Source organism: Myiozetetes cayanensis, unplaced genomic scaffold (assembly GCF_022539395.1).
Source record: "Myiozetetes cayanensis isolate MyiCay16 unplaced genomic scaffold, myiCay2020 scf55, whole genome shotgun sequence".
NCBI classification, from domain to species: Eukaryota; Metazoa; Chordata; class Aves; order Passeriformes; family Tyrannidae; genus Myiozetetes; species Myiozetetes cayanensis.
Window position 1 is genome coordinate 23,320 of NW_026087798.1, and position 14,534 is coordinate 37,853.

The window sequence follows — 14,534 nt, forward strand, 5'->3', positions numbered from 1 at the left end:
ACCCAGCCCCCGAGGCAGCGATGGACATGGAATCACATGTCACTACATATGTGACACACCTGGACATGTGTCACTGCACATGTGACACACTTGGAGGTGGAATCACGTGTTCCTGCACATGGAACACACCTGGACACGTGTCACTGCACACGTGTGTGTGTCAACAGGGACCTGCACACGCATGTCAGGGAGGGGGGACACGTGAGGACACCCCCCCACACTGACACACGTGTCCTCCCTCACACGCGAGTAACCCCCTCCTCGTGCTTCAGTTGCCCCTGGAAGCCCCCCGGGCTGGAGAGCGGTTGGAGTGGGGGAGGGGCAGGGATGAGGGGAGAGGCGGGAATGGACTCATGGAAAAAATTTTGGGTGGAAATTCCTACCCCGCCCCTCCCCCCACCCGCGCCTCAACAGCCCCTTTGTGCGGACCCGGCCCCGCCCCCACAGGGCCGGGACCCCCCGGGGGTTCCTGGACCTCCGTGTGCTCCCCTTACTCGTGTGTGTCCCCCCCCGTGTTCCCCCATGTCTTCCCCTCGATGTACTCCCGGGTTCCCCCATTCATGTGTGTCCCCCCATGTCCGCCCCACTGTGTTTCCCCAACGTTTTTCCCCCCGCGTCCCCTTCCGTGTTTCCCCCATTCATGTCCCCCACTTGTGTCCCCCCATGTCCCCCTATGTCCCCATAGCCCCGTGTCCCCTCCTGTTCCCCGTGTCTCTCCATCTCCCCTTAATCCCGTGTGTTCTCCGTGTCCTCTCCATGTCCCCCACATTTCCCGTGTCCCCCGCCTCTCGTGCCTCTGTGCCCCTCAATAACATCGTGTTTCTCCCAATTGTGTCCCCCCATGTCTCTCATGTTCCCTGTGCCCCTCATATGCCCCATGTCTCCAATGTCCCCCTTGTCCCCCCCGTCCCCATGACCCCGTGCCGCCCAGTCGGTCCCCCTGTTGTCCCCCGTGTCCCCACAACCACGCGTTCCGCCACGTGCCCCCCCCTCGTCCCCCGCGGCTCAGCCGCTTTTCCCGGTAAATCCCGAGGGGAGGGGGGCCAGGGGTGGTGGTGGTGGCAGTGCTATGGGGCAGGGGGCGGAGGGAAGAAAGCGGGGTGGCAGTGCCATGGGGCTGGGCTGGCCGCGACCCTGCTCCCGTCGCCGCGGAGGGACTCTCGGGGCTGCCATCCCTTCCTCTGCCACGCCCCCGTGCTGCGCCCTCCTTCTGCCCCTCCCCGCTCTGCCCTCTCTGTTGCCCCCCTCCTTCTGTGCCCCCTCCCTGCTGCCCCCACCCTGTCACTCTCCTGGTGCCCTCCTGGTGTCCCCCCGCCCGCCCTGTCCCCAGTGTCACCCCCGCCCTGTTGTCCCCAGTGTCACCCCCAGCTGCCCCAGTGCCCCCCAGCCCTGCCACCCCCTTCCCTGTGCCCCCAGTGCCACCCCCTCCTGGTGCCCCAGTGTCACCCTCCGCCCTGTTATCCCCTTATTGCCCCCCTGCTCCCGCCTGCCCCCAGTGCCACCCTCCGCCCTGTCCCCCCCGTGTCACCCCTCTCCTGCCCCAATTGCCGCCCCCTCCTGCCCCCAGTGCCGTCCTCCCTCCTGCTGCTGCCCCCCCGCGCCGCCCTTCCCCCCGCCCTGCATCAGCATCAAGTGAGGGGGTCCGGTCCCTCCCAACACCCCCAGGGATCCCCCAGGGACCCCCGGACCCGGTGGCCGAGGTAAGGGGGGGACTGCGCCCCAGTTTGGGGAAACTGAGGAACAGGGGGGCAGGCGGGGGGTTTACACGGGACTGGGGCAATTGGGGGGGTGTGGAGCAATTGCACAGAGGAAGGTTGGAGCATTTGGGGGGTTTGCGCAAGGGCTAGGGCAACTAGGGGGGGGGAATTGCACGGGGAGGTGCACAAGTACTGGGGGGATTTGCACGAGGTTTGGAGCATTTGTACGGGGCTGGGGCAACTGGGGGCCCAGGCAGTTGTTCGCTCGGGGGACATTTGCTTGGGGGTATTTGCACGAGGACTGGGGCATTTGCACGGGGTATTTGGGGCAGTTGCTCGGGGTTGGGGCAGTTGCAGGAGGGTATTTGCTCGGGACCGTGGGCGTGTGACCCTGGGAGGGTGATCCCGGGGACCTCCGAATGACCTTCCCCTACGCGGGGTGACGTCAGTGTGACGTCATATGGGTGACACAGCACCGACCCCTCTGGGAGGGGTTATAGGGGTCCCCACCCCAAAGGCCCCCCCCCATATACCCCATGGTGGGAATTATAGGGACCCCCACACCAAAGGGACTCCATAGCCCTCCCATGGGGTGCCTGGGGGGTGTCTGAAGGAGTCCCTTTGGGGTGAGGGTCTCTATAATCCCCCAAAGGGAGTCGGGGGATGCCTATTGACCCCTTAGGGAGTAATGGTCCTGTGTCACGTGACGTGGGTCAAGATGGCGGCGCCCATGGGGAGGCGGAAGCGGAAGTGAGTCTGTGGAGGAGCCGCGCCGCCGCTGCGACCTCGGTGGGGCCCGGGGGGCTGGTGGGGCTGCGAGGTCTATGGGGATCCTATGAGAGGCCTGTGAGGTTGGAGGGCTCTGGGAGGGTCTGGGATAGTCCTGTGGGGACTATGGGAAGGTTGTGTTGGGGCCTGTGGGGGTCTGAAGGGTCCTACAGGGCTTCTGTGGCGCTAGGGGGGGCCTATAGGGGTCCATTGAGGGGTGTGGAGGTCTATGGGGGTCTGTGGGAAACCTGTGGGGCGTCTATGGGACCGGGAGGGCTCTGGGAGGGGTTGATGGAGAGTCCTATGGGGCCATATGGGGATCTTATGTGGGGGCTGTGGAGCTGGGAGGGGGCTATAGAGGGTCTGGGGAGGTGTGGAGGGGCTGTTGGAGGGTGTGGGAGTCTCTGGGGCTGTTTGGAGGGTCGGGGTTCCCGTAGCCCCCAGTAGGGTATCCTTGGGATGGGGGTGCCTATAGCCCTCTGTGGGGTGTGTGTGAGTCTGGGGTCTCTATAGCCCATCTAGGGGGTTGCCCTGGTGTGGTAGTCCCTAATCCCCCCCTGTGGTGTCCGGGGGTCCCTAACCCCCCTCCCTATATCACACGTGGGGGGTCCTTTTGAGTGCCCCCCAACTCCCTCCATCATTGACCCCCCTTTTCCCCTCACAGGCTGCCAGTTCTCCTCCCTTTAATGCCCCCCTCCCCATGATGCTCCTGCTGCCCCTCATCACCCTTCTGCTCCTCCTGCTGCTGCTGCTGCTCCTGGAGTTCCCCCCCCGGAGTCCCCCCAGCTCCAACCCGGCATTCCAGGAATTCCAGCGGCGTTTCCACCTGGGATTCCTGCCCGCCCTGGCGGCCGATTGGCTGCAGGGGCCTCACCTGTTCCAGGTGTTCCGCAGCAGGGGCTTCCTGCAGACACAGATCGCTGCCCTCTACTCACTGGGATTCGCCTCCAACTTGGTGTTCGGGCTCTTCTCCCACTTTTTTGTGGACCGGCTTGGCAGGAGAAGGTCCTGTGTGCTGTTCTCGGTGCTCTGCTCCCTGTCCTGCCTCCTGCAGCTCTCCCGGGATTTCCCGGCACTGGCGGCAGGGCGGCTTTTGGGGGGTGTCGGCACCTCCCTGCTCTTCACCTCCTTCGAGTCCTGGTACGTGCACGAACACCTGGAGCACCACGATTTCCCCCAGGAGTGGATCCCAGACACCTTCTCCCGCGTGGCCCTTTGGAACGGGGTCGTGGCTGTGGCCGCAGGGGCCGTGGCTGAGCTGCTGGTGCTGGGAGGGGGCCCCGTGACCCCCTTTGTGGCAGCCGTCCCCTTCCTGGCCTTTTCTGGGACTTTTGCCATGAAAAACTGGGATGAGAATTATGGAAAACGCCGCTCCTGCCCCAAGACATGCGGGGAGGGGTTGCGGGGGCTGCAGGACCCCACCCGGGCACTGCTGGGGGTGGTGCAGGCGCTGGTGGAGGGTGTGATCCTCATCTTCATCTTCCTCTGGACGCCCATGCTGGAGCCACTGGGGATCCCACTGGGAATCGCCTTCTCGGGATTTATGGCAGCAAGTGCCGTAGGATCATCCCTGTTCCGCCGGGCGGTCATGGGGGGGTTCCGGCTGCAGCCCCTGCACCTCCTGCCAGGGTCCATCGTGCTCCTGGGGGTCTCCCTCCTCCTCCTCACCCTCCCCCTGCCCCCACCCAGTGCCTTCCTGGTGTTCCTGCTGCTGGAATTCTCCTGTGGGATTTACTTCCCGGCCATGGGGTTCCTGCAGCGCCGGCTAGAGCATAGGGGGACCACGGGGGGGTCGCGGTGGCTGCGGGTGCCCCTGGGGCTGGGAGTGGCCCTGGCACTGCCAGCACTGCCCCCCGGGGAGGGGGGGGCACAGGGGGTGTTTCGGGGGGCGGCGCTGGCGGCGCTGGCAGCACTGGCAGCAGCTGGGGGGGTCCTGGTGGCGGCCCAGGGAGACCCACAGCTGAGGGTGGGAGGGGAGGAGGGGGAGGGTGGGATGGACACTGGGATGTGACGGGGACAGGGACGTGGGGACAGGGTCACTGGGATGGGGACGGTGACATCAGGATGAGGACAGCAGGATGGACACAAGGATGTGACAGGGACAGGGACATGGGCACAGGGACACCAGGCTGGACATGGGGATGTGGCAGGGACAGTGACACCAGAAGGGGGACAGTGAGCTGGACACTGGGATGTGATAAGGACACCAGGATGGGGACACCGGGATGTGACAATGACAGAGACACAGGGACTATGACACCAGGCTGGACACCTGGATATGACAAGGTCACAGTGTCAGTTTGATGGGGACAACAGGCTGTGATTGGCACAGTGACACGGGGCCAGTAGGACAGGGATATCAGGCTGTGACAGGGTCACAGTGTCAACCCCACATTGGGCTGTGACTGGGACAGTGACACGGGGCAGCCCAACAGGGACACTGTCACAGTGTGACCCCCCACTGTGACCTGGTCACTGGGACAGCACTGTGGGGACACTGAGCAGTGAGAGGATCATGGGACCAGTGTCACATCCACAATAGCATCTGGGTGACAGGGACACCAGGACACCCCAGTGGTGACACTGAGCTGTGATAGGATAACAGTATCACCCCCACAATGGCCCGTGGGCGACAGTGATACCAGGACACTCAATGGGGACACCCTTACAACAAGCTACAGATGACAACACTGGGACATTCGATGGGGACACTAATCTGTGACAGGGTCACTGTGTCACCCCCATGATGGACTTCGTGTGACAGTGACACCAGGACACCCCAGCAGGGACACCAGGCTGTGATGGGGCCACGGTGTCACCACAATGGGCTGTGGGTAATGACACTGGGACACCCCAGTGAGGACACTGAGCTGTGATGGGATCACAGTGTCACCCCCCAAACCAAGGGACTATGGAGGGGCCATGGGGACACCAGGGTGTGTGTCCCCCCCATCTCCCCTTGGGGTGGCCTTGTGGTGTCCACGGGGAAGGTCTATTGATGAATTAATAAATTATTTTTTAATACCCCCCCCCCCAAATCGAGGTGTTTGTGAAGCCCCGCCTGGTTTGGGGGTCAAATGGGGGTGGGCAGAGCACAGCCACTGGGGACACCGCCCAAAACCTGTGTCTGGGAGGCCACCAAGCCACTGACCCCCGTAGTGACCCTCCCAGTTCAAACCCGTGACTCCCAGTCTGCCCCCCCCCTCCCAGTTCAGACCAGTGATGCCTCCCAATTCAAACCAGTGACCCCCAGTTCAAACCCTGACTCATTCCCTAATTCCAACCATTTTTAATTTCCAAAAGGGGGGGCAAGAAGTTTTGGGGGCACTTCCAAAACGAGAGGGAGTCTCAGAGGTTTGGAGGGTGCAGGGGACACCCCAAAACCCTGATCCCACAACCCCACAGTCCCAAAATCTCTCCATTCTGGAATCCTGAGATCCCTCTGGCTCCTTGTGTAATTGCAACCACTTTTAATTACGAGGGGGGCAAAAAATGCACCCCCAAAACTTTTAATTACGAGGGGGGCAAAAAATGCACCCCCAAAACATCGGGGAGGAGGGGGGTCTCAGGAGCTTGGGGGGTGCAGGGTATCCCCCCAAAACACCAATCCCATTATCCCACAATCCCCAAACCCCTCAATTCATTTATTTATCCCTCAGGCTCAGCTCTTTGCATAATTCCAACCAATTTTAATTCCCGGGGTGGGGAGCACAAAGCACACCCCCAAAACAACCGGGCGGGGGGCTCAAGGCTTGGGGGCCTCAGGGGACACCACAAAACTCCGAGCCCACAACCCCACCATCCCGTTATACCACGAGCCTGCTGTTCCTCTATCCTGGAATCCCGAGATCCCTCCGGCTCGTTGTGTAATTCCAACCGTTTTTAATTCACGAGGGGTGGGGCACAAACCACACCCCCAAAGGATCGGGGAGGGGGGGTGTCTCAGTGGCTTGGAGGGTGCAGGTGACCCCCCCATATCCCCAACCCCCTTATCCCATGACCCCAACCTCCCCTCCCGAATCCCATTATTTCCCCCTCCGGCTGTTGCGTAGTTCCAACGTTTTTAATTCCCTGGGGTGGAGGGGGGGCAGGAAACGCGCGGAGCCGCCGTTACACAAAGCAGGAAAGAGAGCTGTAATTTTTTTTTTTAGGGGGGGGGGGGCGTCCTCTTTTTCTCTCCCTTCGCACCCCAAACACCCCACGGCAAAAAATCCCGTTTATTTTCCCATCCCGGGGTTGGGAAAACTCCCCCTTCCTCCCCCAACCGCCCTTAATTCGGGTGATTCCTGAACCCCCTCCCCGGCTTTTTGTCCGGGGGGGTGGCGGGCGGGACTCCCTCAATTTTTGGAAGTTCACCCCCTTTTTCTCGAGATTTTCCCCCTTTTTCCCCCCTTTTTCCGTCGCGTATCCGGGGAACGGGATGACGGGACCTTCCTGTTCCCGGCCCCGCTCCCGCCTCGCTCCCGGGGGCTCCCCCCGAAACGACCCCCCCGGACCTCCCGCACCCCCCAGAGTCCCCCCAAAACCAGCCCTGGAGCCCCCCGGACCCTCCGGGACCCCCCAGGAACGAGGTCCAAAAGGGGTGAGTCGGGGGGCGATGGGGGGGTTGTTGAACAGCCATCTTGGGGGGCGGGAAGGGGATTGGGGAACATTGGGAGACACCCCCTTCCAAATTTAGGACCCCCGTGTTGGATTTGGGGAGGGAAAGGCGATTGGGGGGACGAGGAGGGGGCGATGGATGGGGGCGGGGCGGGGCAGGAACGGTCGTTTTCAGGTTCGTAAAGGCGGGGGGGGAGTGGGGACCCCTCGGAACATTGGGAGACCCCCCAAAAAAAAAAAATTTGGGCCCTCCCCGTGTTGGATTTGGGTCGGGGGAAGGCAATGGGAGGCGATGTATTTTGAGGCGGGGGATGGGGATGAACAGCCATCTTTGGGGTTGGGGCAGAGAGGAGTGTGGACCCCCTAGAACAGTGGGAGACACTCCCCCCCATAATTTGGGACCCCCCCGTGATGGATTTGAGGCGGGGGAAGCGATGGGGAAGGATGGTGGATTTGGGGGGGGCGAAGAATGAGGCGCCGTTTTTGGGGTTGTGAAGGGGGGGGACGCCCCGGAACATGGGGAGATCTCCCCCCCCCACCCCGAATTTGGGACACCCCCCCCTCCGTGTTGGATTTGGGGGGAAGGGACGCTGTGAGGGGACGCAGCGATGGACTGGGGGGGGATGAACAACCATCTTTGGGGTTGGGGGAGGGGAAGGGAATGGTGACCCCCCCGGAACACTGGAAGACTGCTCCCCAAAATTTGAGATCCCCGTGTTGGATTTGGTGGGGGGAGGGCCCTGACTCCCCCAGCGATGCTACAAGACCTCTTTGTCCCCCCTAAATGTGGGTGGGGGGCTCAGTTCAGCCTCTCCCAGCCCTGTTTCCATTGGGGGGGGGGGTACAAGGGACCCCCCTGGGACCTCCCTGTCACCCCCCCATCCCCCTCCCCCCAGATTTTGGGGGCTGAGTGTGGAGCAACCATGGAACCCCCTGAGACAACCCAAGGAACAGGTAAGGGGGGGAACAGAGGGGCCACAGGGGCAACTGGGGAGGGTGAAGAGGGGTTAGGGTCACATTTGGGGGGGCACAAAGGAATGGGGGATCACTCAGAGGGATTTTGGGGGGACAAATGGACTTGGGGGGAAACAAAGGGATTTGAGGTCACACAGAAGGATTTGGGGGGGCACAAAGGGGTTTGGAGAGCACAGAGATTTAGGGAGGAGCACACAGAGAGGTTTGGAGGGGAAACAAGGGATTTGGCATCTCATTTGGGGGGACATAGAGGGATTTGGGTGGCACAAAGGAATTGGGGGGGTAGCAAAAGGATTTGGGGTTACACAGAGGGATTTGGGGGGCACAGAGGGATTGGGGGGGTAGGAAGGATTTGGGGGGCACCCCCCCCAAATCCCTGGATTCAGAGGATCCATTCCCAGCTCAGCAGAAAACGGGATACAAAGGGTCCTTTGGGATTTGGGAGGGGGGGGGTGTCTCTGGGGTTGGGGGTTCCCATGTGTGTTTTGGGGTGCTCATGACCCCCCTGTTTCCCCTTAGGCCCCCCAAACCCCACCATGGAGCAGGAGGAGCCTGAAGTGGTGGAGCTGCAGGACTCGGATGAGGGGGATGAGGGGGACGTGGTCAGGAGGGTCTTCATTGGTGAGGGGGGGGGTGTTTCAAAACTGGAGGAGCTCCAGGCACCCCAGGAGGGGGTGTATGAGCAGTTTGGTGGGGTCCAGGCACTTCAGGATGCACTTTTGGGGTGTAGTAGGTACCCCAGGAGCGGGGTGCAGTGACTTTTGGGGAGCTCCTGACACTTTTGGGCGTTCCATGTATTTTTAGGGTTCTCCAGGCACCTGAGGAGGAGGGTAGAGCCCCTTTTGGGGTACAGTCCCTTTTTGCAGCACAGTAAGGGGGTACAGACCCTTTGAGGGCATTTGGGGGGGTTACAACCCCTTTTGGGGTCTCCAGCCTCTCTGGGAGGGAGTACCTGTTTTCGGGCACAGTGGCAATTTAGGACAAGGGTGCAGACCTTCTTGGGGCACAGTCAGGGGGGTGCAGCCCCTTTCAGGGTGCAGTGACCATTTTGGGGCACAATGAAGGAGTACAGCCCATTTTAGGATACAGTGCCTATTCCTGGGGGGTCACAACCCCTTTTGGGGTCTCCAGGCACGCTGGAATGTGGGTACAGACCCTTTTGGAGTGCAGTGATCATTCCTGGGGGGGGGTTACAACCCCTTTTGAGGTGTGGTGACCATTTTGGGGGGTACAAACCCTTTTGGGGTCTCCAGCCACCCTGGGTTGGGGCTACAGCCCCTTTGGAGGGGCAGTGAGGGGGTTACAGCCCCTTCTAGGGCACAGTGTCCCTTCCCGGGGTCAGCACCTCTGATTGTTGGTTTCCCTCCCTCCAGCTGACGATGGCATCGTGAGTGAGGATGATGAGGAGGAAATTCTGCCGCAGGAGATTATCCAGACCGTGATCCCCCACAGCCCCCTGTGCTCCCCCGGGCCGCGGGCACCCCCGGGCCCCTCCCAGGGCGGGTCCGAGGAAGGGGGGGGCCGTCGGGGGGGGGGTCGGCAACGCCCCTTTATCTGCAACGAGTGTGGGAAGAGCTTCAGCCACTGGTCGAAGCTGCTGCGGCACCAGCGAACCCACACCGGGGAGCGGCCGAGCACCTGTGGGGAGTGCGGGAAGAGCTTCTCCCAGAACTCCCACCTGGTGCAGCACCGCCGCACTCACACTGGGGAAAAGCCCTACAGGTGCGGCCACTGCGGGAAGAGCTTCTCCTGGAGCTCCAACCTCATCCAGCACCAGCGGATCCACACCGGGGAACGGCCCTATGGCTGCTCCGACTGTGGGAAGAGCTTCACGCAGAGCAAGAACCTCATCAAACACCAGCGAACCCACGCGGGGGGGGCGCGACCACGGAGAGCCCCCCAGTACCCTGGGAAGCCCCCCAGGGCGAGGGGGGAGTCCTCGGGGGTGGAAGGGGGAGAGGAAGGGGCTGGGGAACCCTTGATCTGTGTGGAGTGCGGGGAGAGCTTCGCTCGGAGCGCAGCACTGAGGAAGCACCGGAGGGGGCACCTTCCACTCTTCGGGCCCTGAGGGGATTTGGGGACACCATGGAGGTGACACCACGGACAGTGTGACATGGCCCTGGCACGGGGACTGGCTGCTGTTTTTGCCACAGAGGACATGGGGACACTGCCATGGACAAGGGCACACAGGGCCCGTGGGGCACTGGAGGGGGCATCACCCACTTTGAGGGGACACAGGGACATCGTGGAGAGGACACATGGACAGTGGGACATGGCCTTGCTACTGCAGAGGGCACTGGCTGCTGTTTGGGACATGGGGATACACGGACAGGGGACAGATGGACAGTGGGACACTGCCCTGGCACTGGAGGGGGCACTGACAGCTCTTTGTGCCCTGAGGGGACACAGGAACCATGTGACACCACACCAGGGGACACACGGACTGTGCCACAGGCAGCTCACACTCACAGAGCTGGGGGCACAATGCCACACACAAAGGGACACGGTGTCCCCAAATCCCCCCGTGTCACCCCATGTTCCCGTGTCACTGCAGTGCCCCCCAGGACCCCTGTGTTACCCTCAGGACCCCCCAAGTGCTTTCCAGTGCCCCCGTGTCACCCCCAATGTCCATGTCGGTGCCAGAACCCAAAGCTGTAAATATTGCGGGGAGGGGGGACACACACACAGGAAGGTGGGATCCCTGGGGGGAGTGGTGACATCGGGACCCCCCTGTAGGCAAGGGGAGGAGGGGCCAGGACTATGAATAAAGTTGTGTTTGGGGGACCTGGGGGGTGTTTTTTGGGGGAGGAGGGGGCAAAAATGCCCCCCATGGGGGCTGGTAAAACCCTAGGGGGGGTAAAGAGTCCTTAAGGGGGGAGTTTTGGGGGATTCAGGGGTTGAGGGGGGCAGCAGGATTTTGGGGGAGGCAAATGGGGGCCCCAAAACTGGGACATGGCTGAGGGGAAACCCCAAACACAAGGAGGGGGGTCAAGGGGGCCCCAAAACCCAAGAGGGGAGTTGGGGGACCCCAAAACCAGGAGGGGAGGTTGGGGGGCCCCAAAACCAAGGAGGGGGTTGGGAGAGCTGGGGGGTCCCAGGAATGGGAAGGGGGAGTCAGGGCGACCCCAAAACTAGAAAGGGGGTCAGGGAGGGCCATGAGAGCAGGAAGGGGGATCCTAAAATATGAGGGGGGGAAGTGGGACCCTAAACCCGGGAAGGGGGTCCCCCAAATTGTGTGGGTGTAGGTGTGGCAGAGCCCCCCCACCCCAGTAAATGGGACACCCCTGTATCTCAAGACCTCCCCAAAAGCCCCCCAGCCCCATTCAAAAACCCTCCCAGGACCCCCCATTCCATCTCTCCTTTATTGGGGGTTTGGCAGCAAAAGCTGCTACAAAACAGGGGGCAGGGATCTGGGGGAGCTGGAGGGGCTGGGATTTGGGGGGGCCACCTCCCAAGTCCCCCTGAGGATGAGAAGGATGAAGGGGAGGTTACGCCTTGGCCCCTGCCGGGGCCGTCGTGAGCTGCTGCAGCTTCTGTGTCATCATCTCCAGAACGGCTGGGGGAGACAGGGGGGTCAGGGGAGACCCCAAATGGGGGGAACCCCAAAACCCAAGGCGGGGGCACCGGGGACAGGGGGACCCCAAAATCGGGGGGTGGATGTGGGGGTCAGGGCACCCCAAACCCCAGGGGACCCCAAAACCGGGGGGGGGTTGGGGGGAGTTGAGGTTCCCCCCAGCCCTGGGGGAGTCAGGGAGGCCATGGGGGGTCCCCCAAAGCCAGGGATCCCAGGGGAGTGCCCACCCTGTTTCATGGCGTGTTTCTCCTGCAGGGCCGGTTGGATTTTCTCCATTTGCCGCGTCAGGAACTCAATTTTCCGCTGGAAAAACGCCCGGGCAGCATCCGCAGACTGGGAATGAGGGACGGGAATGGGGATAGTGCGATAATGGGAATGGGGGTAAGGGGAGGATAATGGGAATAATGGAGGGATAAATGGGATAATGGGAATGGGGGGATAGTGGGGGGGGGTAATGGGAATAATGGGGATAATGGGAATGGGGGTAATAATGGGAATAAATAATGGGAATAATAGGAATGTGGGGAAATGGGGGAGGGGAATGGGGGGAAATGGAAGAAATACAAATGAGGAATGGGAATAATGGAAACAGGATTGATGGGAATGGGGGAATAATGGGAATGGATTGGGGGAGAAGAGGGTGGGAATGGGAATGGGGGAGGAATGGGATGAGAATGGAGGTGAGAAAGGGGGTGGGAAGTGGGGAAAAGGGAGGAGATGGGATGGGAAAGGGGGAAAAGGGGGGAAAAAAGAGGGAAAAGGGACGGGAAGGGGAAAAAAACAAGATGAGAGCAGGGCAAACACCCTCCCCCAGGCTCCCCTTGGGCCACTCCTCCCCTCCAAGACCCCCCGGAACCCTCCAGACTCCCTCAGGGCTCCCTCCCAAGCCCCCCAAGAGCTCCCACCGTGCCATTCAGAGCCCCTAAAAGCCCACTCCAGCAAGAATCCCCCAAACCCCCTCCACAACCCCCAAACCCCCAAGGCCTCCCCCCACCTTCTCTACGTAGTACCCGGTGCCCACATCCACCAGGACCCTCCTGACGTCCGAGAGCTTCCCAGGCACGTACATCTGGGAGGGTCAGGGAAAAGGGGGCACAGAGGGCAAGGCAGGTCTGGGGAGGTCTGAGGGGGTTCCAGGGAGGGGTTTGAGGAGTCTGGGATGGGGCTCTGTGGGGGTTTGAGGGATCTTCACAGGGCCTGAGAGGGTTTGTGGGAGTCAGGGAAAAGGGGGGTCCTGGTGGGGCACAGAGACACCCCCACCCAAAGGAGAGGGATCATGGGGGAGTTAGGGAAAAGGGCAGTCCCAGAGAACAAAAAATGGGTCTGGAGGGCACAGGGGGGGCTCTGGGGGGGCAGCAGAGCCTGGGGGAGCACAGAGACCCCTGGGGGGGGCCAAAGGATACAGAACTGGTGAGAGGCACCAGCAGGTCCTTCCCTGGAAAAAATGAAGGGGGGATCAAGGGGGGCTGGGAAGACCCCCTGAGACCCCCTACAGAGACCTAGGACCCTCCAGAAGCCCCTCTGGGACCCTCGTGATCCCAAACAGTCCCTGGGACCCCCCCGAACCCTCCCAACACCTCCCTGGGCCCTCCAACATTCCCAAGGACGCCCTTTAGACCTCCCAAGGGCCACCCAGCAGCCCCCCAGTGCCCCCAAGCCCCCTGTGCCTCCCCACAGCCTCCCCCGGGATCCTGTGTACACCCCCAAGGGCCCCCTCTGAGGCCCCCCAGGTTGGGGCCCCCCTGACCCTCGTTGCCCTTGTTGAGCACGTTCAGACACTCCTTGGCCTCCACAAACTTGGTCTGGACCACTTTGAGCTGGGCCAGGGACGAGGAGAGGAACTCCACTTCCTGGGGGAGCACGGGAGGGCTTTAGGGGTCTAGGAAGGCTCGGGGGGTCCCCAGGGCTGGTGGGGGAGCAGAGAGGGCTCCCTCAGAGCCCCCCCAGCCCCCAAGACCCCCTGATCCCAAAGCTCCCCTAACCCGTCCCAGACCTCCACAACCCCCAGGACGCCCAATTCCCCCACCACCTGCTCCAGCTGCCCCTTGCGCAGCCCCAGCTGGGACCCCCAAAACCCTCCAGAGTCCCCTCTGATCTCCAAAGCCCCCTCAGCCCCCAGGATACCCCATAAATCCTTCCCAGACAGCCATAACCCCCAGGACCCCCAACCCACTGCAGCTGCCCTTTTAACACTTCCAGCTGGGACCCCCAGCCCTTCCCAGGACCCCCAAACCTGCTCCACCGGGGCCAGCCCCATCTTACCCTCAGCCCCCGCCCCCCGCCTCCGATCCCCACACTCTCCGCAGACCCCCCCCGGCTCCCGAGACCTGGTCCAGCTGCCCCTTGAGCAGCTCCAGCTGGGGCAGCCCCAGCTCCCCCACGCTCACGGTCTGCGCCATCTTGGGCCGCCCCGCCCCAGGACCCGCCTTGGCGCGAGAGCGCCCCCTGTCGGGCTGGAGGAGCGCGGGGGGCGGTCCTCATGCCCACCCCACCCCGGGAAAGGCGGGGGCAGGGTAATGCCCCCCTCCCGCCCCCCTCCCCACCCCGAGAAGGGGGGTCCTAATGCTCCCCCGCGAAAAAGGGGGGTCGTAAAAGCCCCTTCACTCGAGGGAAAGGGGGATGCAAGGTCTCTCATAGGGAAAAGGAGGGGATCTGACCCCAGAGAAAGGGGTCTGAATGCCCCCCCAGGGGAAAAGGGGGTGTCCTCATGCTCTCCCCAGGAGAAAGGGGGTGGTCTTAATGAGAGACCTGGGGGGACCCAGGGAATCTTGAGTGGGTCAGAGAAACTTGGGGGGGCCCAGTGGGAGTTGGGCGCTCAGAAACACTCAGAGGGGGGTGGGATAAAGAAGCAGCAGCTTTTATTTATTTTATTGTTGCAGAAACTCGAATAAAAACAATTTTATTAAAATAAATTAAGGCTT

General features: G+C 62.1%; 3 protein-coding genes across 3 annotated transcripts; 2 read left to right on the forward strand and 1 right to left on the reverse strand.

Annotated features, from left to right (window-relative positions):
* The first annotated feature begins 2,372 nt into the window (after nucleotides 1-2,372).
* On the forward strand, nucleotides 2,373-4,476 carry MFSD5 (major facilitator superfamily domain containing 5). The gene is made up of 2 exons (XM_050334587.1): nucleotides 2,373-2,447; nucleotides 3,130-4,476. The coding sequence occupies exon 2, from the start codon at nucleotides 3,166-3,168 to the stop codon at nucleotides 4,474-4,476; it is 1,311 nt and encodes a 436-aa protein (XP_050190544.1). The 5' UTR covers nucleotides 2,373-2,447; nucleotides 3,130-3,165.
* Nucleotides 4,477-6,394: 1,918 nt separating this feature from the next.
* Nucleotides 6,395-10,823, forward strand: LOC126650111 (zinc finger and SCAN domain-containing protein 2-like). Its single transcript, XM_050334583.1, has 4 exons — nucleotides 6,395-7,047; nucleotides 7,961-8,018; nucleotides 8,559-8,660; nucleotides 9,413-10,823. Exons 1-4 carry the CDS (start codon nucleotides 6,886-6,888, stop codon nucleotides 10,105-10,107), a joined length of 1,017 nt encoding a protein of 338 aa, XP_050190540.1. The 5' UTR covers nucleotides 6,395-6,885; the 3' UTR covers nucleotides 10,108-10,823.
* A 564-nt stretch (nucleotides 10,824-11,387) lies between these two features.
* On the reverse strand, nucleotides 11,388-14,066 carry PFDN5 (prefoldin subunit 5). Its single transcript, XM_050334589.1, has 6 exons — nucleotides 13,941-14,066; nucleotides 13,361-13,463; nucleotides 13,017-13,048; nucleotides 12,608-12,682; nucleotides 11,841-11,946; nucleotides 11,388-11,595 (listed from the first exon to the last, which is right to left on the reverse strand). Exons 1-6 carry the CDS (start codon nucleotides 14,010-14,012, stop codon nucleotides 11,528-11,530), a joined length of 456 nt encoding a protein of 151 aa, XP_050190546.1. The 5' UTR covers nucleotides 14,013-14,066; the 3' UTR covers nucleotides 11,388-11,527.
* Nucleotides 14,067-14,534: the final 468 nt, after the last annotated feature.